Here is a 21965-nt window from a genome sequence, read left to right as displayed (position 1 = left end):
ACCCCCCCCCCATGAATTATTATTGTCTTTGTTCACTTTAGACCATAACCAGGGGTATGTGACCTATACCAGGACACTAGGGGCATCTCCAGCCTTTACCAATGGAGGTGCCCAATGTCCTTGACACCTTGAGCTTGTATCCCAAGGAACATAATTGATGCCTAAACCCATATAGTTCACCATTTGTTTCCTAACTGTGGACCTCCTGATATTGCAAAACTACAACTCCCAACAAGCCTTGCTGGGAGTTGTAATTTTGCAACATCTAGAGGTCCATAGTTTGGAGACCACTGTGGTCCATCATAAGGTCCCTTAAACTGCAGAGGGTACCAACCAAGCTAAGGCCAACTCTAGATGTCTTTTATGATGCTCACATCACATTGTATAAGGTAGAGCAAGTTTATAGGGCCACTGTCTGGCATGTGCCACCTGAGGTCCATGGCCGATGACATCACCTGCACACGGCCAACTGCTGTTTACTTTCTGCTGGCGACCGACGTGACTGGACCGAGGTCTACAGGCTGAAGGAGAACTGCGGAGATGGCGTCTACTGGACATGGAGAAGATGGCGAGGAGGTGAAGAGGAAGAGAGAAGACAAGAGGAAGGGGGAAGAGGAAGGTGAAGATGGAGTCAAGAGGAGGAGAGGAGATGACGATGGAGGATCAGAGGATGAGGAGCCAACACCTCGGATGGTGTCCACTGGACATGGAGAAGATGGCGAGGAGGAGAAGAGGAAGAGGGAAGAGGAAGGCGAGGATGGAGTCAAGAGAAGGAGAGGAGACGACAATGGAGGATCGGAGGATGAGGAGCCAACACCTGGGATGGCGTCCACTGGACATGGAGAAGATGGCAAGGAGGAGAAAAGGAAGAGCGGAGGCAAGAGGAAGAGGGAAGAGGAAGGCGAGGATGGAGTCAAGAGGAGGAGAGGAGACGGCGATGGAGGATCAGAGGATGAGGAGCCAACACCTGGGATGGCGTCCACTGGACATGGAGAAGATGGCGAGGAGAAGAGGAAGAGTGAAGGCAAGAGGAAGAGGGAAGAGGAAGGCGAGGATGGAGTCAAGAGGAGGAGAGGAGACGGCGATGGAGGATCAGAGGATGAGGAGCCAACACCTGGGAGCAGCCAAGGAACATTGGGCACCTACCCCAGACTAACGGTCAGCAGCTACCATCTCCACCAGCTCCTGGGTAGGGGCAACTTTGGCAAAGTAAGTTCTAGCTCTATCTTGTTTTCTGTTATTATCCATTTCAGGCTGGATATGTGTTGTAGGGGGAGATTGGGGGAGGGGGGTGGTGCAGTGTTGTTGTTAGGTGGTTTTGCTGGTACTTGTAGTCCCACAATGTATATTTTCCTGATGGCTTGAGTTTTTATGCAGACCCATATAAGACTCCCTGAAGGGCCTACACTTGGTACTAGGTGTGAACGGAGCCCTTGGGGCGCGTCCATGTACTGTGTTCTGGTAGATGGTATATGGAAGTCGGGGTGCCCAAGATGGTAGAAAACCAGATGCAGGGAGAAGAGGAGAAGATACAATGGGGTCTTTACTTCTGGAGCAGGGTGTAAACGGTACATACATGGGGAGATTTATTAAGACCTGTGCAGAGGAAGAGCAGTGTAGTTGCCCATAGCAACCACTTTCAAAAGGCCTCTGAAAAATGAAAGAAGCCATCTGGTTGCTATGGGAACTGCACTGCTCTTCCTCTACACAGGTCTTTATAATGGGAACGGGAATAAGCAATAATATAAAGTTGATTTATAAAAGTGCATATGTGCTAATATTATATCGCTTGTAATGAATAATAAAATCTCTTCACATGTAATGTCTATAGGACTCATATAAACACAATAATAAAGTGCAAGTGCAACAAAAGAGTTCCCCTATGGCAGGGGTCTGCAACCTTTAAGACAAAAAGAGCCACTTGGACCCGTTTCCGAAGGGAAAAAAAAACTGGGAGCCGCAAAACCCCCCTCCCCTCTGATGCCCTGGTTGGGATACACTGGCATACACACACAAAAGGGACTACAACTCCCAGCATGTGTTATTCAGGAGTCTTCAGTCTGTGGTATAACACCAGAATGCTGCCTCTGTAGTCTACTGGGAGTTGTAGTTCACCAACACCTCTATTGTATCTCAGTAGTCTCCTGGGAGTTGTAGTTCACCAACACCTCTATTGTATCTCAGTAGTCTCCTGGGAGTTGTAGTTCACCAACACCTCTATTGTATCTTAGTAGTCTCCTGGGAGTTGTAGTTCACCAACACCTCTATTGTATCTCTGTAGCCTCCTGGGAGTTGTAGTTCACCAACACCTCTATTGTATCTCTGTAGCCTCCTGGGAGTTGTAGTTCACCAACACCTCTATTGTATCTGAGTAGTCTCCTGGGAGTTGTAGTTCACCAACACCTCTATTGTATCTCAGTAGCCTCCTGGGAGTTGTAGTTCACCAACACCTCTAATGTACCTCAGTAGCCTCCTGGGAGTTGTAGTTCACCAACACATCTATTGTATCTTAGTAGTCTCCTGGGGGTTTTAGTTCACCAACACCTATATTGTATCTCAGTAGTCTCCTGGGAGTTGTAGTTCACCAACACCTCTATTGTATCTTAGTAGTCTCCTGGGAGTTGTAGTTCACCAACACCTCTATTGTATCTCTGTAGCCTCCTGGGAGTTGTAGTTCACCAACACCTCTATTGTATCTCTGTAGCCTCCTGGGAGTTGTAGTTCACCAACACCTCTATTGTATCTTAGTAGTCTCCTGGGAGTTGTAGTTCACCAACACCTCTATTGTATCTTAGTAGTCTCCTGGGAGTTGTAGTTCACCAACACCTCTATTGTATCTTAGTAGTCTCCTGGGAGTTGTAGTTCACCAACACCTCTATTGTATCTCAGTAGTCTCCTGGGGGTTTTAGTTCACCAACACCTCTATTGTATCTTAGTAGTCTCCTGGGAGTTGTAGTTCACCAACACCTCTATTGTATCTTAGTAGTCTCCTGGGAGTTGTAGTTCACCAACACCTCTATTGTATCTTAGTAGTCTCCTGGGAGTTGTAGTTCACCACACCTCTATTGTATCTCAGTAGTCTCCTGGGAGTTGTAGTTCACCAACACCTCTATTGTATCTCAGTAGTCTCCTGGGAGTTGTAGTTCACCAACACCTCTATTGTATCTTAGTAGTCTCCTGGGAGTTGTAGTTCACCAACACCTCTATTATATCAGTAATCTCCAGGGAGTTGCAGTTCATACACCAGTGTTTCCCAACCAGGGTGCCTCCAGATGTTGCAAAACTACTACTACCACCAGCATTCCCTGGTTGGGAAACACTGGCATACACACACATAAGAGGGACTACAACTCCCAGCATGTGTTATTCAGCAGTCCCCGTCCCCCCATCATTCCCAGTATGATATTTATTCCCCTGCAGTCTTTACATCCCCAGCCTGTGTAATATGTCTCCTCACACATAGAAATCTTCCCCAGCCCCTGCAGTGCAGTATGTCTCCTCTCCCCTCACCCGCTCTGTGTTTCCCCTGTGCAAACATGAAACCTCCCCGTGAAAAATTAGGTCCTGTCTGTACAGAGCTGGGGGAGGAGCTTTTCCCCCGTGAAAACATGAAACCTCCCCGTGAAAAATGAGGTCCTGTGTGTACAGAGAAGGGGGAGGGAGGAGCTGTGTCCGTCCCCACTCTCCCACTGTCTCCTTGTATTATGCAGAGCTGCGCTCTCGCGCTCTCCATCCTCCGTGAGGGGGCGTGGCTTCATTATCTGCAGACGTGCGGTGAAAAAATCAAACCTATGGCTCTGCCCTCGATCCTCCCCACTGTAGCTTCGGAAAACTTGCCCCTCCCTTTTTCACCTCACACCGGGTTGCCGACCCCTGCCCTATGGGATTACGGTTCTCTATTCATTATTGTCTATTTTTGCCGTATATCACTGTATGCTCTGTTGTATTTGCTTTTTTTTGCACATTTTCTTTCTTTTCTGCATTACTTGGAGGTCAGATGGTACTTATTACATATATTTTGCCTTTGTTTTCCCTGCCCCTGGTTGAACCCTTTTGTAGTCCAATGAAATTGAGCTAACTGGCCTGGATATTCCTGGCGGTGGACTGAGGAAAACCTGTAGGATCCCAACACCATTTACTTTGTATGGCCCCTCCCCACACCACTTACTTTATATGGCCCCTCCCCACACCACTTACTTTATATGGCCCCTCCCCACACCACTTACTTTATATGGCCCCTCCCCACACCACTTACTTTATATGGCCCATCCCCACACCACTTACTTTACATGGCCCATCCCCACACCACATACTTTATATGACCTATCCCCACACCACTTACTTTATATGGCCCAAAAATAGGACTGGGACCAAAAATAGGCCCGGGCATTTTAAAATAAGCAGCCCATTTTTATGGTGGACGTCAGACTGCTGGGACCCCAACCAATCCCCTCGGTTCAAGTGGCTCTCCAGCTGTTGCTAAGCTGTAACTCCCATCATGTCTGAAGAGACTCAGGAATTAAGGAAGTTGCTGTTTTGATACAGCTGGAGAGCCACATAATGGTGTACAGTGTCACCCATCATCACTGCGGAACTTACAAGTGACTTCAGCTGATGGGACAGTCAGAAGAATACATAATGATATCAGTGACCTGAGTGATGTCTTCTCTGTTGTCTTTCCTTTCCTTCTTTATCTGGTCCAGATGCCAGGAATTCCTCCAGCTCCATCTTCTCTGCAGAGTCTGACGCCCGGACATCATTGGCTCCTCACATTGTCAGCAGATCTCTGTATAAAGACAATGGGGGAGATTTATCAAAACCTGTGCAGAGGAAGAGTGGTGCAGTTGCCCATGGCAACCAATCAGCTTGCTTCTTTCATTTTTAAAGAGTCCTGTGAAAAATGAAAGAAGTGATTTGATTGGTTGCTATGGGCAACTGCACGACTTTTCCTCTACACAGGTTTTGATAAATCTCCCCAATATTCATTATAACACATTATAATTCTGCCAAATACCGTGCAACCTGAATATAATACTGCCACGCACTGTACCCTCTAAAGATATTATTGCCACACACTGTACCCCCTGAATATAATACTGCTTACCACTGTACCCTCTAAATATATTATTGGAACACACTGTACCCCCTGAATATAATACTGCCACACACTGTACCCCCTGAATATAATACTGCCTACCACTGTACCCTCTAAATATATTATTGCAACACACTGTACCCCTGAATATAATACTGCTTACCACTGTACCCTCTAAATATATTATTGCAACACACTGTACCCCCTGAATATAATACTGCCACACACTGTACCTCCTGAATATAATACTGCCGCACACTGTACCCTGTGAATATAATACTGCCACACACTGTACCCTCTGAATATAATACTGCCACACACTGTACCTCCTGAATATAATACTGCCGCACACTGTACCCTCTGAAAATAATACTGCCCCACACTTTACCCCCCGAATATAATACTGCCATACTCCGCAAACCCTTCATCAACCCCCCCCCCCCACCCCATGCTTAGTTAGCTAATCACCCCAATGCCCCCTCCGCCACATCCTCGCTATTCTCATCACCCCATACACCCCACCCATCCTTGGCTCTTCACCCCCGCACTCCATATTATTCCCCCCCATCCTCAGTCTCATCATTGCAACCCCCCCCCCCCCGCACCCTCATCCTCAGACTCCTCATCATCATTATTGCACACCCCCCACACCCAATCCTCAGTCTCCTCATCATTCCACCCTCCTCCTCATCATCATCATCATTTCACCCCCCCACACCCCATCCTCAGTCTCCTCATCATTCTACCCTCCTCCTCCTCATCATCATCATTGCACCCCCCACACCCCATCCTCAGTCTTCTCATCATTCCACCCTCCTCCTCCTCATCATTGCCCCCCCACACCCCATCCTCAGTCTCCTCATCATTCCACCCTCCTCCTCATCATCATCATTGCACCCCCCCAGCATCCCCTCCTCCTCCTCATCGCATTCCCCCCACCCCATCCTCAGTTTCCTCATCATTGCACTCCCCCCAGCTTCCCCTCCTCCTCCTCATTATCATTGCATCCCCCCAAACACCCCATCCTCAGTCTCCTCATCATTGCCACCCCCCCAACACCCCATCCTCAGTCTCCTCATCATTGCAACCCCCCAAACACCCCATCCTCAGTCTCCTCATCATTGCAACCCCCCAACACCCCATCCTCAGTCTCCTTATCATTCCACCCTCCTCCTCCTCATCATCATTGCACCCCCCAGCATCCCCTCCTCCTCATCATCGCATTCCCCCCACCCCATCTTCAGTCTCCTCATCATTGCACGCCCCCCATCTTCCCCTCCTCCTCCTCATTATCATTGCATCCCCCCCAACACCCCATCCTCAGTCTCCTCATCATTGCAACCGTCCCCCCCAGCACACCCCTCCACCTCATCATCATTGCAAACCCCCCTCCCCCTGGGTCCCGGTCCTCATTCTCCTGCTCATCAATATTACATCACCCCAGCATCCGAACCTCGATCTCCATACCTTCCTAGAGATTCGCGATGCTGCAGTGTGAGGATGCGGGGAAGGCTGCTGCTCATGTCACGCATTGCAGGGGTCAGAGGCTGTGACGCGTCAGAGGCTTGGTGCAGACGTGCGTGCCTACGCGGTGCTCGTCTACTCCCATAAGCCCCTGTCCTTTTCATGCAACCCAGAAATTATTTTTAAAGAGCCCGCGCCTTTGCAGGTGATAGTGCTGGCAGCGGTGGGCCCAGGCCGCGCCTGAGGTCCCGGCCTGTTGCTGCAGCATGTAGCATAGTGTAGTGGCAGGGGGACCGCTCCTCAGTGGCCTTTTTGGCGGCCAGCTGGGCCTATTTTACTGTAGGGGCCTGGAGCTGCAGCTCCATCAGTCCCTATGTTATTCCGGCCCTGCCCAACACCACTTATTTTATATGACCGATCCCCACACCACTTACTTTATATGGCCCATCCCCACACCACTTACTTGATATGACCGAGGTCCACACCACTTACTTACATGGCCCACATGTGATACATCAAGGTGCATCCAGATGAAGTATCCTCATTGAATTTTGTTCCCTTCAATGCTGCTCTTTTACTCTTTTAGGTATCCATACATGGACCTCTATAGCTTCATTACAATCTTACAGAAACCTACTTGGATCAGGAGATGAGAACCACACTGATCCCAACCAACTCAAAGACATGTCTATTCATTTTTCAAATTATTAATAGAGTTGGGAGATAAAGTAAGTGAACCCCCTGGAATTCCCTCTATTTGTGCATTAAAGGGGTACTCCGCTACTAGACGTCTTATCCCCTATCCAAAGGATAGGGGATAAGATATCTGATCGCGGGAGTCCCGCTGCTGAGGCCCCCTGCAATCTTCTCGCAGCAGTGGTCTTGACGTCACGCTATGCCCCCTCCATTCATGTCTATGGGGGGGGGGATTGTCGACTGACACGCCCCCTCCCATAGACATGAAATGAGGGGGGCATAACGTGACATCACAAGGGGACATGGCAGTGACGTCACGATCACGGGCTCCGGCTCTGAGCGGTCTGAACAAAATGTCCCTTTAACTACTAGTAAGATTTGTTCCCCAAAAATGTAAGTGAATTCTTCTGATTCAGAACAAATTACTTGTTATACCTCCGGGATGTTGTCCTGTGACTGACCATGTCCGGCTCTCCTCCTTTTGGACCATCTGTGAACAGATGTTGGAATTCTGTGTTCATATGGATCCATATGTCCTGATCCTGGCACAAGTATCTTTACTTGGAGAACTTGACCCACTGTATTTGTAGGGATACATCCCCCATTGGTGCCTCTGGATGACCCATTCTCATCCTCTTTCTCAATGAGGATACTATTTTTCTTTCTGGATCCATCATTTCTGTAGGGATTTCTGCCCATTTTTGAGACTATTTATCATGTTGGACCCAAGAATTCCATGGTAATAATTTCATACATTTTTTGGACCATTGTTTATATTGATGGGATCCCCTTCTTTTGCCTTTTCTACTTTCCCTATTTCACAGGGACTGTAACACTAATCTGGTAATCTTTGTCCCTTGAAGAAAACTGCAGTACCACAAAGTGGACTATTCTGCACAGGAATATTCATATATTGAGTGAATTTTTGAAAAATTTGATTTGGTTGATTTGCTGAATTTACTTGCAGCGAATCTGTATAAAAAATGGCTATTTCTGGCCTACAGAGAGCCTCAATAGGGGTGTAGAACACTTTGCCTTACTGTAACACGCATAGGGTGTGTGCTGGGTTAGTGAAATAATACTGTTATTCAGTATGACATGCAGATTAGAGGCGTCACTATTAGAATCACTGTCACATCAATAGCCTGAGAGTGTGGAGATGGAAGTGGTGTGACCTGTCCAAGTTGCTGTTGTGGCCCATCTTCTCTTCCACAAAATTGTGCAAGGCTGGTACTACCTTCTTCGCAAAGAAATGACTGCTTGGGACTCTTCACCTCGGCTCAGCACAAGCCATCAGTTTTTTGAAAGGTGCCGAGTCCACCTCTTGAAAAGGGAGGGACTGCAGCACCAGCAACTTGAACAGGAGCACATTCAGCTTCTGTGCCATTGGATTGGAGTGGGAGCATAATGTTGTCTCTTGGACATGGCTTCGCCAATGGATTGCTGGCGGAATGACTGACTTGAAGTAGGAAGAGCAGGAGCATCTGGAGCGACATAAGGTAGGTATGACACACAGCTCCCTTTGGCTGAGGTGGTGGAGCCTTGGCTGGCTGAAACAAGGAGCGGCGTGCCACTCGATGATGCAGCAGGCTGGACTACCACATCGGAGCCACCGTTCTCCATGGCCGCTTTATGGTGGCACAGCATATGTGTACGCAGGGCCGTGGTGCCAACATTGGGACCCTGGCCTTGCTTCACCTTCTGCCGACACATCTTGCATATGGCCATGTTAACCTCCTCCGGATGCTTGATGAAAAACTGCCACACCGTCGAGTAGCTGATTTTCACACCAACAGTCCCCACTGATTGACTGGTGCTGCCGCCGACTCCAGGAACCCCTGTTCCACTACCTCCCGAGAAGGTAGGCTGTCGCCTCTGTTCCATTTTACAAGCCTCAATTCATAGATTGTTTATCTTATGTAATAAATATAAAATCTACTGTTATATATCTGCATTATAGACAGGTGCAGAGGGAATATACCTGATATTCATTTGGTCGCTTCCCCCTTTACGCATGCGCACGGGTCTTTTTCTGCCAATTAAATTGGTAAATGTTCATATCAATAGGGATGTACGTTTAGTTGGCAAACGCCAACCTATTGTCTTCATATATTACATATCCTTATTTTTATTTATTTTCCCTATGTAAGGAAGCCTGAACATGTGCACCAATACATACCACTTTTGTACTTATTGTGCCCCAGCCAATTATTGCGCAAACGCATAAATGATTCCAAGTGCTGTCTGAACGTGCGTGTAATATCTTTGTAACTTTCGTATCTACTGCTTCTGTACGCCTGAATGGCAGGTTAGATACTACATCTCCACTATTAGCTGAATTGCTTTTGATTTCATCACATCGGCATCACCATTACGCACTGAATGCCCCTTGATATCATCACACTGACCGGCGCCATCTTGCGAAGTGGATTCCGTCAGGGTTCCGCCACCAAACCTTCCAGGTATCTTATTGGCGAGCAATATGTGGAATATCACTTTATTTAATCTCCATAGAGCATCCAATAGCAGATATATAAAGACGGTAGCTTAGTTGTCCTAAGCTGATGGTCTCTGGGTGCTATACAGCAGATCCAACACTTAGCCCCCCCCCCCCCCCCTTCCGTCTATATCAGTTTTTCTCAAGCACGGTCCTCAAGACCCCCCCAACAGGTCATGTATTCCTGATTTCTTTAGTCTTTCACAGGTGATATGACTGTGGTGATGTCTGATTCACTGACCATAATTATATCACCTGTGAAAGACTAAGGAAATCCTGAAAACTTGACCTGTTGGGGGGTCTTGAGGACCGCGCTTGAGAGACACTGATCAATATCAACTTTATGATGTCTTCTAATGAGCCTCCTCTGTTTGTTTTCCTTTAGGTGGTCCTGGCATCAGTCCCTGGTCAAGACACCTACATGGCCATAAAAATCATCAACAAAAAAGAGGACAACGAGGATACCATCAAGAGAGAGCTGCGGATACTCCTGGCGGCCCGAGACTGTCCGTTTCTATGCCACATCTACGCCGCACATCAGTCTTTGGAGCGTGCCTACTTCATCACAGAATATCTGTCTGGCGGCAGTCTGGAGGATTTGATCAGGGTGTGCGGCTATCTGGACATCGACAACATAAGGTTCTACGCAGCAGAGATGGTATGTGGGCTCCAGTTCCTCCATGGACAGAACATCGTCCACAGAGACCTCAAGCCGGAGAACATCATGTTGGATGCAGAAGGCCACATCCGCATCATTGACCTGGGCCTGGCACAAGATGGAGTCACCGCCTCCAGTAGGATCGATGGAGTGACAGGAACATTCTACTACATGGCCCCGGAGGTGCTTCTCGGGAAGGAGTATTGTACAGCAGTTGACTGGTGGAGCCTCGGGATTGTGTTGTGCAGGATGGCAACAGGACGCTTCCCATTTTACATCGGCCACAGCAAGCAGAAGGTTTTCAGAGCCATCACCAGAAAGGAGCCGAAATTTCCACCCGGGCTGGATGCTGCTATTGAACATCTCATCACTCAACTGCTACGCAAGAATCCGGACAAGCGCCTGGGGGTGCGAAGAAACATCCGGACGCATCCATTCTTTTCCACCATTGGCTGGGAGGAGCTGGAGGAGAAGAGAGCAGAGCCACCATGGAAGCCGTATAAGACAGTTCTGCAAAATCACCATCTGCAGTGGCCAGAGGACACAGAGACTCCCCATCATGTGATCGGATTCAATTATACGTCACCAAGCTGGGCCCAGTAAGATCCTCCTACTACAAACAGGCCTTAAAGGGGTATTCCAGGCAAAAACATCTTATCCCCTATCGAAAGGATAGGGGATAAGATGTCTGATCGTGGGGGTGCTTGCCGCTGGGACCCCCCACGATCTCCCTGCAGCAGCCCGCATTCTATACGTAGCTGCGCCCGCATTCTATACGTAGCTTCCGAGACCGGGACGTGACACCACACCCCCTCCATTCATTTCTATGGGAGTGGACGCAAGGACCACAAGGCCCCCTACCATAGACATGAATGGAGGGGGCATGGCGTGACGTCACGTCCCCGTCTTGGAAGCGGTTTCCAAAACTGCAGACGCAGCTACGCATAGAATGCGGGCTGCTGCAGGGAGATCGCGGGGGGTCCCAGCTGCGGCCCCCCCGCAATCAGACATCTTATCCCCTATCCTTTGGATAGGGGATAAGATGTTTTGGCCCGGAATACCCCTTTAAGAACACATGTAGAGGTGCCAAAACCACACAACAATTTAACCCCCCCGGGTTAACAAAACCTATTTTAATCCATGTGTTCACTATAAAACATAACTTTTATTAAATTTAACTAATATTATGAACCAGTGAGAAAACACACACACTTAAAAACACAACCCTATTTGCATTTGTAACTGCATAGTCCACACGTGTTGCACTGGGAACCACATTTAGGAACCTGAGGAATAGGTAATAGGTAAGTATTTCACCCTAAATTTGTAGTAACCAGTGGAGAAAGAAATATACCACTACTATTGTGCCACTCTCAAAAGGAGGATATATATTTGGGGTTAGCAACCCTGGATATACATCCTCCTTTTGAGAGTGGCACAAAAGTAGTGGTATATTTCTCTCTCCACTGGTTACCACAAATTTAGCGGGCGAAATACTTACCTGTTACCCATTCCTCAGGTTCCTAACTGTGGTTCCCAGTGCAACACATGTGGACTATGCAGTTACAGTCGTAAATAGGGTTGTGTTTTTAAGTGCGTGTTTTTTCACCGGTTCATAATATTAGTTAAATTTAATAAAAGTTATGTTTTATAATGAACACATGGATTAAAAGAGGTTTTGTTAACCCCGGTGGAGTTAAATTGTTGTGCGGTAAGATCCTCCTCACATGTTCTTCATTCCTCCATATGTGGATGAGAAGATCTGGACTCTGAGGACCCCGCGGCTACTGCCCAGAACCTCCGGTCTCTTGACCCCATGCCTCATGTCTCTGCTGCTGTTACCTTGGCTGCCCTAGAACATCATCTCCCGCCTCAACATTGACTTGGCATCCTTCAATCCCGGGCTGGCATCCAACATCACTGCAGCCCGAAGATCCTCTATGCCCCAGGAGCGGCCTGTGCTTAGATTCCATCTGGTGAGTTCAGGAACAATAGTCGCATGTTGTGGTCCTGGGATGCTGAGTGATGTCTATTATCCCTGAACTCACCCAAGCACAGGCCGGGTAAGTACCACACTCACCACAACCCACAAACACCACACACACTACACGATAGGGATAGGTGCACACACATAGACACATACCACAGATAGGGGACATATATCGGCTCGATCCAGGGATTTATTCTGACCGCCATGTTTGGGGTCGGGAAGGAATTTTTTCCCCTGATTTGAGGACAATTGGCTCATTCCTTACAGGGGGTTTTCGCCTTCCCCTGGATCAACATAGCCGTAAATAGGTTTAGCAAATTAATATCATGAATTACCCTATTAGTAACACAACAAATTCAAAAAAACATAATAATAAAAAATAATAATAATAAAAAAATAATATATATATATATATATATATATATATAAATAAATATTAATATATTTTTTATATTATCTTAAAATTGTATTTGTCCCAACCATAAACATTAGACTAGCACACACATGAATATTTAAATAAAATAATAATTTAAATTAATTTACCCCCCTACCTATCACTCAGGTTTGGTACCAGCCTTTGATCCTGGGATTTATTCTGACCGCCATATTTGGGGTCGGGAAGGAATTTCCCCCCCTGAAAATAAGGACAATTGGCTCATTCCTTACAGGGGGTTTTCGCCTTCTCCTGGATCAACATAACCGTAAATAGGTATAATATTTAGTGTATGTGTGTACATATATATATATAAATTTTAATAACATAAAAATTTCCTTTTACAAACAAAAGATATATATTAAAAATATATATATTTGCCCTAAACATATACTTTAGACTAGTACACAATTATAATAAAAAATAATTTAAAACTAACCTACACCCCTACCACACACATAGATTAGGTATCGGCCTTTGATCCTGGGATTTATTCTGACCGCCATATTTGGGGTCGGGAAGGAATTTTCCCCCCTGGTAATAAAGGACAATTGGCTCATTCCTCACAGGGGGTTTTCGCCTTCCTCTGGATCAACACGGTTCAGTACAACAGACCACAGACTTACACATACACATATATATTAGTATAAAGCAAATTTGTTCATCACTGTCCCCCCATCCCTATAAATAAACTCTTTCTTTTACCCCCTACATGGTTGTACTTGTCTTTATTTCCATTGGACGTCCATCTAATAAATGTTGTGTTCACCCTGCTAGTAGCCTCCAGGGCCGCCGTCAGGGGAGGGGGGGGGGGGGGGTACAGCCTGTACTCCAGTAAGGGGCCCGAGCTCTTAGGGAGGTCCAGCCCCCCACTGCAGCAGCCTCAGTAAAGAATTAGCAGACCAGTTCATGCTCCCGGGGGCGGTCAGGCACTCAGGCACTGACCAAGCCTGAGAAGGGGCCCGCCACTGCCAGCATCATTTTTATTTTTTAACATTGCGGGCCCTTTAAATATTGCTCAGGGGCCGCGGCCATGCCGGGAAATGTGCACGGACGTTCAGGCCCCTCATGCTCCCCTGCCGTGCAGCCCTAGTGGAGCAGACATTTGCTTTATTTCCTGCTCCAGTACATAACCTGACACCCACCAGCGCAGCTGGGAAACAAAAGACTTCCCCTGCCCATCGCTGGTGCCTCCCATCTGGGTAAGTAACTTTCTGGGGTGGGGTGGTGGTGGGGTGTTAGAGGTTGGTGGCCAATTCCAGTGTTTCTCCAGCAGGGTGCCCACAGCTGTTGCAAAACTACCACTACCAGCATGCCTTTGGCTGTGTGGGCTGCTGTTGTAGTTTTGCAACAGCTGGAGGCACCATGCTGGAGAAACACTGATCTATCATCTATCTCTTATCTATCTATTTCATATTTATCTATCTATCCAATATTTATCTATCTATCTCATATCTATCTATCTCATATCTATCTATCTCATATCTATCTATCTATCTCATATCTATCTATCTCATATCCATCTATCTCATATCTATCTATTTATCTATCTATCTATCTCATATCTATCTATCTATCTATTGCATATCTATCTATCTATCTATCTCATACCTATCTATCTATCTATCTATCTATCTCATATCTATCTATCTATCTCATATCTATCTATCTCATATCTATCTATCTCTCTATCTCATATCTATCTATTTAGCTATCTATCTCATATCTATCTATCTCATATCTATCTATCTCATATCTATCTATCTCATATCTATCTCTATTTATCTATCTATAAACAGGAGAACACTGCTAGCACAAAGATACAGATAAAACATGAAATGCTATATTGCTACATGTATACCAGGTCCATGCATTAGTTTGTTATCAGTATGTGCTGGCCAACTTATCCTTTTTTGTGTTATACATATGGGGGTGGGGGGGTGGGGTTGCTACCTCCATGTTGGTTCTTGCACCCCACCCATCTTATAAGGTGCTGGATGTTCCAGACTTTACAAGCCATGTAACTGATTGTACAGGGGCACATTCACAGTGTAGGGTCCGTCTCAATGAGGTCACCTTATCACGGTGGAATGGTCCAAACTATTTGGCTGCCAAATTGGGAGTGAAGAACCTCAAATTTTTTTTTTGCATTGTAGCAATTTAGCATTTCATGTTTTATCTGTATCTTTGTGCTAGCAGTGTGCTGCTGTATTCTCCTGTTTATGTATATTCAGCCTAGGATCGTGCACCTCTATGCCAGGTCCATGCATTAGTTTGGTATCAGTGGGGGACATGTATCAAGGAATTGACACAGTTTTTGTGTGCAAATTCTTGCACAAAATTTAGCGCAAGCTGTTTTTTGCGTCTTTTTTTGCATACATTCTGATAGAGTATTTCCTCCTGTTTTCGTGATTTGGGGTACCTTGGAGTGACATCTATAGTAGGCACGGATTTATTAACAGCGTACTTTTCCTTTACACCTCAAAATTTTCCGCAAGTACCTTTTTTTTTTTAATGCAAATATAAGCCGTCTTGGACTGCACTTAGCGAGACGCTCTAAATCATCGATGTAATTTTTCAGAGCAGATTGCGGCGATTACTCTGCTTCTGCGTCTAGTCAGATTATCTCTGTTATACTTAAAATCTTTGCATGTACCTTTTAAAAACAATGTAATGATTATGGACACTTGTGATCACCCGGCTGCGGGAGTTTATAGGACTACAACTCCCGTCATGGACAGACTCTGCCCATGATGGGAGTTGTAGTCCGGGGGCTGAGGTGCAGATCGCACCGGGTCATTCTGCAGAGACCAGCTGAGAACCGCATTTATTAACTTAAAAAGCCGGCGGCATATGCGGCTCCACTGCGCTGCCCATGGCTCCTGTATACACTGTCATAATTCATAATCCCCACCGAGGGCGTGTGCAGTAGCGCACGTCAGAGCCGATGCCTAATCACTTAGCGGCACGGAGCGCTGATGAGGACAGATGGCTAAGACCTACCTGTCAAATACCTTAATATCTGTCCACATCAGTGCTCCGTGCCGCTAAGTGATTAGGCATTGGCTCTGAAAATTAAAGGTTACGTTTTATAGCACATCCTGAGAAATATACTCTCTATTTTGTTGTTTTCAATAACTATCCACCAATCAGAGCTCCCCTCTCCCGGCGGAGATTATGAATTATAAGAACTGTATATAGGAGCTGGCGGGCAGTGCAGTGTAGACGCATGTACCGCTGGCTTGTATAGTTAATAAATGCGGATCGCAGCTGGTCTCTGGAGAATGATTTGCTGCGATCTGCCCCTCTGCCCTTGGACTACTACTCCTATCATGAGTCTGTCCCATGATGGGAGTAGTTGTAGTACCGCAGCACTGCTGAGGGATGGCACTTGCACATCCCCTGGCTGCGGGACTTTATAGGACTACTACTCCCATCATGGACAGACTCTGTCCATGATAGGAGTTGTAGTCCAGGGGCTGAGGTGCAGATCGCACCGGGTCATTCTGCAGAGACCCGCTGCGATCCGCATTTAAGTTAGGAAGCCGGGCGGTACATGCGTCTACATCGCGCTGCCCGCGGCTTCTATATACACTGACATAATTCAGAATCCCCGCCGCCGGGAGAGGGGTCCCCTGATTGGTCAATAGCTGTTCTCCAATCAGAGCTCCCGTGTTCCGGTGGCGATTATGAATTATGACAGTGTATATAGAAGCCGCAATCTAGACGCATGTACCGCCGCTTTGTATAGCTAATAAATGAGGATCGCAGTGGATCTCCAGAGAACGATCTGCTGCGATCCACATTTAAGTTAACAAGCCGGGCGGTACATGCGTCTATATACACTGACATAATTCATAATCCCCGCTGCCGGAACATGGGAGCTCTGATTGGAGAATACCTATTGACCAATCAGAGCTCCCCTCTCTTGGTGGGGATTATGAATTATGTCAGTGTATATAGAAGCCGTGGGCAGCGCAGTGTAGACGCATGTACCGCCCGGCTTGTTAACTTAAATGCGGATCTCAGCAGGTCTCTGCAGAATGACCCGGTGCGATCTGCACCTCAGCCCCTGGACCACAACTCCCATCATGAACAGAGTCTGTCCATGATGGGAGTAGTAGTCCTAAAAGTCCCGCAGCCGGGGGATGTGCAAGTGCCATCCCTCAGCAGCGCTGCAGTACTACAGCTACTCCCATCATGGGACAGACTGTGTCCCATGATAGGAGTATTAGTCCAAGGGCAGAGGGACAGATTATGCGTTTTGCATAATGGGAACAGAGCAGTGTGTTCCCAAACAGGGAGACTTCAGCTGTTGCTTAACTACTGCCCCCCATGATGGGAGTTGTAGTGTAGAAAAAAACTGGAGGCTCCCTGTTTAGGAACACGCTGCATTATGTGCGCTCTTCCAAGGGAAGAGCGCAAAAAATGTACTAACCCATATTTCCTTTTTTTCTTTTCTTATCATTTCAGGGGGAGGACTACGTCACATTCGGTGGACTGCGACGATGAACAGTGTTTTTTTATTTCAATAAAATGGTTAACAAGGGCTGTGGGGGAGTGATTTTTTTAAATTAATATGTCGTGTTTTTTATAATTGAATTTTCAGGCTTAGTAGTGGAAGCCATCTTATAGACGGAATCCATTACTAAGCCAGGGCTTAGTGTTAGCCCCAAAATCAGCTAGCGCTAAGAGCCGATACCAACATGCCCGGAGCGTCAACAATGGCGCTCCTCGGTCTAGGCGGTAACAGGCTGGCGTTATTTAGGCTTGGGAGGGCCAGTAACAATGGTCCTTGGCCAACCTGGTAACGTCAGGCTGTTGCTGCTTGGTTGGTATCTGGCTGATACTAAACATAAACATTTTTTTTCATAAATAAATAAATAAAAAAAAAGTGTGGTTCCCTAATTTTTTCAGCATCAGCCAGATACCAACCAAGCAGCAACAGTCTGATGTTACCAGAGTGGGCGAGGACCATTGTTACTGGCCCTCACCAGCCTAAATAACGCCGGCCTGTTACCACCTAGGCCAAGGAGCTCCATTTTGACGCTCCAGGCCTGTTGGTACCGGCTCTTCCCGGCACCCCTGTGGCGGTGGGTACCGAGGTAATAATTGGAGGTTAGCGCTAGCTGTTTTGGGGGCTAATGCTAAGCCCCGGCTTAGTAATGGATTCTGTCTACAAGACGGCTTCCACTACTAAGCCTGAAAATTCAATTATAAAAAACACAACACATTGAAAAAAAATGTTATTTAAAAAAAAAACACTCCCCCACAGCCCTCGTTAACCCTTTTATTGACATTTAAAAAAAAGAAAACACTGTTCATCATCGCAATCCACCAAATCTGACATAGCCCTCCGCATTCACATATAAAAAAAATTTGGAAAAAAAAAAACCAACAAAAAGTTTAGTAATTTTTTTTGTTTCCACACACCAGCAAAAACACAAGTAAAAAACGCAAGAAAAACTGACAAAACACAGGAAAAAGCTGGGACAGTTTTTCTGGTGTTTTTTGCTGTGTAAAGGGGTAGAACTGTGTCTACAATAGACAAATAATGATACATGTCCCCCAGTATGTTCTGGCCTATTTATCTATCTATCTCATATCTATCTATTTATCTAAATCCCAAACAAATTGCTCCAATTGCACTCCAAGTAATTAAAGCAAAAGATAGTGTTTATTGATCCATGGTCAGCAGTGAATGCGACGTTTCAGCAGCATCTCGCCGTCTTTCTCAAGCTTGACAAAGGTGGCGAGATGCCGCTGAAACGTTGCATCCACTGCTGACCAGTGGTCAATAAACACTATCTTTTGCTTTAATTACTTGGAGTGTCATTGGAGCAATTTGTTTGGGATTTGCATGTCTACAGGTTAGAACACAATGAGTCAAAGCACCAAAAAAGGAAAGGAGATATTCTCATAGATGTATAGGGTCCTGTGGTAAACACTCTAAATATGGAACCAAAAAGAAAAGAAACCACTTGAAAACGGACCATGTATAAACTAAAATCAATTTTATTTAGAATAATATAAAGACATAAAATAATTACACACACAGCGTGGACAAACAGAAGTGGGAACCAGGGAGCAGGGGGAGATAAAAAGAAGATAACAATAATATATATAGTGTCCAAGTGTGCTAAACAATTTAAAGTGCCAGCAGCGTGCCAAATAAATAGATAAAACCAATATGTTTAAAAACGCACACAAAACGGATCACAGAGAAAACCAGATGTAGTAGTGGCATAGAACAGTAACACTCCCTTCGCTCCCCAGTTACCCACCAGACCTCCAACGCGTTTCACCCAACAGGGCTTTATCCAGGAGTCTTCTGTTTGTCCACGCTGTGTGTGTAATTATTTTATGTCTTTATATTATTCTAAATAAAATTTATTTTAGTTTATACATGGTCCGTTTTCAAGAGGTTAGAACACAAGGGAACCTTTTAAAACTCATCTTTTATTGTAATACTTGCACGATATTAAATATTTGTGAAGAAAAATCGCCAGAGTTCATAGTATAGTCTCTTATTGTGCACCATATATCTCTTGTCTCCTTTTATGTGCGTTTTTTGACCATAAATGGATGTGCAAATGTGCGTTTTAGTTGTCCAAGTGTTTCCTCAAAGAGGATACTGATGTCCATATATTTGTAATTGTCACCATCGGGCATGAAAATGTGCTACTATTTCTGGTCACAAATGTGCTTGTATGTCCAGACTTAATTATTGCACATAGTCCCGCATATTATGTGCAATAGTGCTGTGCCTGGTATATATTGCTGCTGACTTTATACATGCGTAAATCAAACAATGTTCCTGTTCGCATTTCTCATAGTCCACTCAGCATATGAAATCCATTCTATATTTCAATTCATTTGTATTCCATATAGATAACCCATAAATTAATATTGCACTTTGGTTTTTTGCACTTATATTATTGCACTTTAAACATATATTGCACTTCCTCTATTGCACAAATTCAGGTATTGCACACGCTCCACATTTCATTTATTGCACATTTTGCACTTAGCTTTCCAAATCAAGGTGCTTATGTTTAGTAGTCCTGGTCGGTTTTCACATGGTGCGCTCCCGTCCTACGCGTTTCCTCCATTTAGAATTCTTCAGGGACTTGTGCGAGTGGACTTTTCAATCCATCTGGTGCGTGTGGCTCTGATGGTGGCCATACTCATATTGAAATTTGCGCCTTCTTTTATATCTAAAGACTCCTCCTCCTATCTGTTACGTAACATTACTTATCCTATTGGCAACTACCATCATCGCCGTCAGGACTTTATTTCACAGGTACGTACAGGGAGGGGTATGCGGTCCAACTCAGGAGACTCCACGCCTCGTTCTGAGCTCCGTGTCTGTGCACCAATCATCGCGGCTGTGTCCTTACCAGGTAGGTGTTCTCCGTGTTTGTTAACTCTTAGCTTCCCAGTCTTTTTCGTTCGTTATTGTTATATTGATACTTTATATATTTTCATTATTTTTTCTTCACAGTTTGGTTAATCGTTATATCTTACTTTGATGTTTTATTCAGTGTAACTTGCATAAGATATATAATCATTCAGTCCTCCTGGTTTGAGGGCTTCCAATCTAAAAGTCCAATAGGCTTCCCTCTGTAGGAGGGTTTTGTCCCAATCCCCTCCTCTTTTTGGTGGGGGGACCACCTCAATGATCTGTGCTTTCAGGTTTATTACCTCACTTCGATGATGACTGGCAAAATGAATGCCCACCGGTGTCTCTCTTTCATTGGCAATGTCTCCAATATGTTCTTGCAGTCTCTTGCGGAATGTTCTAAAAGTTTTCCCAACATAGTTTTTGGGGCATGGGCAAGTTAGTAGGTATGTCACCCCTTTAGTTTCACAGTTCGCAAAGTGATGAATGTCATATTCAGTTTTTGTAACTGCACTGGAGATTTTTTTTCCTTTCTGAACATATTTGCAGACACTGTATTTTCCACATGTGAACATTCCTTGAGGTTTCGTGAGCCAATTTTTTCCAGTCTTTTCAGGTTCAAAAGAGCTTTTAATTAGTTGGTCCTTCAAATTCTTTCCTCCCTATAGGTTATTAGAGGTTGTTCTGATATTATTTGTGACAGTGTAGTGTCCAACTTGTATATCCCAGTATTTTTGAAAAATTTATTTTATATTTGGGGCTTGTTCATCAAACATGTCTATTATTCTAGAGACATTATCCCCCACTGTTTGCAGTTTGCGGGATTAGTAACTGTGACCTCTGTGATCTCATTGCTCTATGATAGGCTGTTTTTAATACTTTGTTGGGAGAACCTCTGCTCCTCAACCTCATACGTAACTCATTGGCTTGAATTTGGAACTCACCTATAGTGGAACAATTTCTGCGCAAGCGCAGGTATTGACCAGCGGGAATCCCCTGCTTCAGTGGGCGCGGATGGCAGCTCTCCCACCGAAGCAGGGAATTCGTGGCAGTTTCTTTACGATGCGTCCTTGTCTGAATACTACCTTCCTCAGTGAGCGTAATCTCTAGATCCAAGAACATCAATGTGTTCTTGCTAATTGTGCTAGTAAATTTCAGACCCAAGTTATTACAATTGAGGAAGTCTACAAAGCTGTTAAATGCCTCTTGTGTGGATGTCCATACGATCAGGACGTTGTCTATGTACCTGAGCAACAATTGTATGTGGTCAGTCCAAGGCGACGCCTGATCGGAGAACACCACCTGGTTCTCCCAAGAGCCGAGGTACAGATTAGCAACTTGGATGTCTATACCTGATCTGCGACTGGGACCAAGTTACTATCCATGGGCACCCACTATCTTTACTTATTGCAAGGTTGTGCGGCTTCCACCAGTTGTTCCTATCTATTTATCTATCTATCTATCTCATATCTATCTATCTATTTATCTATCGGATATCTATCCAGCTATCTCATTTCTATCTATCTATTATCTATCTATCTCATATCTATCTAATATCTATCTATCTCATATCTATCTATCTATGTATCTATCTATCTTATATCTGTCTATTTATCTATCTCATATCCAGGGCCACCATCAGGGGGGTACAACCAGCACGCCAGTATGGGGCACGGACCCCCTGGGAGGCCCGGCTAGGCCCGACACTTTTTTTTTTTAATGTCTTGGGA

At 45.5% G+C, this 21965-nt stretch overlaps 1 protein-coding gene across 1 annotated transcript; it reads left to right on the top strand.

The window, feature by feature from the left end:
• The first annotated feature begins 381 nt into the window (after positions 1–381).
• On the top strand, positions 382–13538 carry LOC130293949 (protein kinase C delta type-like). Its single transcript, XM_056543269.1, has 3 exons — positions 382–1209; positions 10138–11009; positions 12171–13538. The coding sequence occupies exons 1-3, from the start codon at positions 541–543 to the stop codon at positions 12181–12183; spliced, it is 1554 nt and encodes a 517-aa protein (XP_056399244.1). The 5' UTR covers positions 382–540; the 3' UTR covers positions 12184–13538.
• The last annotated feature ends 8427 nt before the right edge of the window (positions 13539–21965 follow it).

Source organism: Hyla sarda, chromosome 10 (genome assembly GCF_029499605.1).
Source record: "Hyla sarda isolate aHylSar1 chromosome 10, aHylSar1.hap1, whole genome shotgun sequence".
In the NCBI taxonomy this organism is placed as follows: domain Eukaryota; kingdom Metazoa; phylum Chordata; class Amphibia; order Anura; family Hylidae; genus Hyla; species Hyla sarda.
This window is presented reverse-complemented; position numbering and strand designations above follow the sequence as displayed.

What these genes read in the sequence shown, in the direction of transcription:
- LOC130293949 (XM_056543269.1), top strand. Translation starts at nt 541, where the DNA reads ATGGCGTCTACTGGACATGGAGAAGATGGCGAGGAGGTGAAGAGGAAG. An exon ending in GTAGGGGCAACTTTGGCAAA is followed by an intron (nt 1,210 to 10,137) that starts GTAAGTTCTAGC and finishes GTTTTCCTTTAG; the next exon opens with GTGGTCCTGGCATCAGTCCC.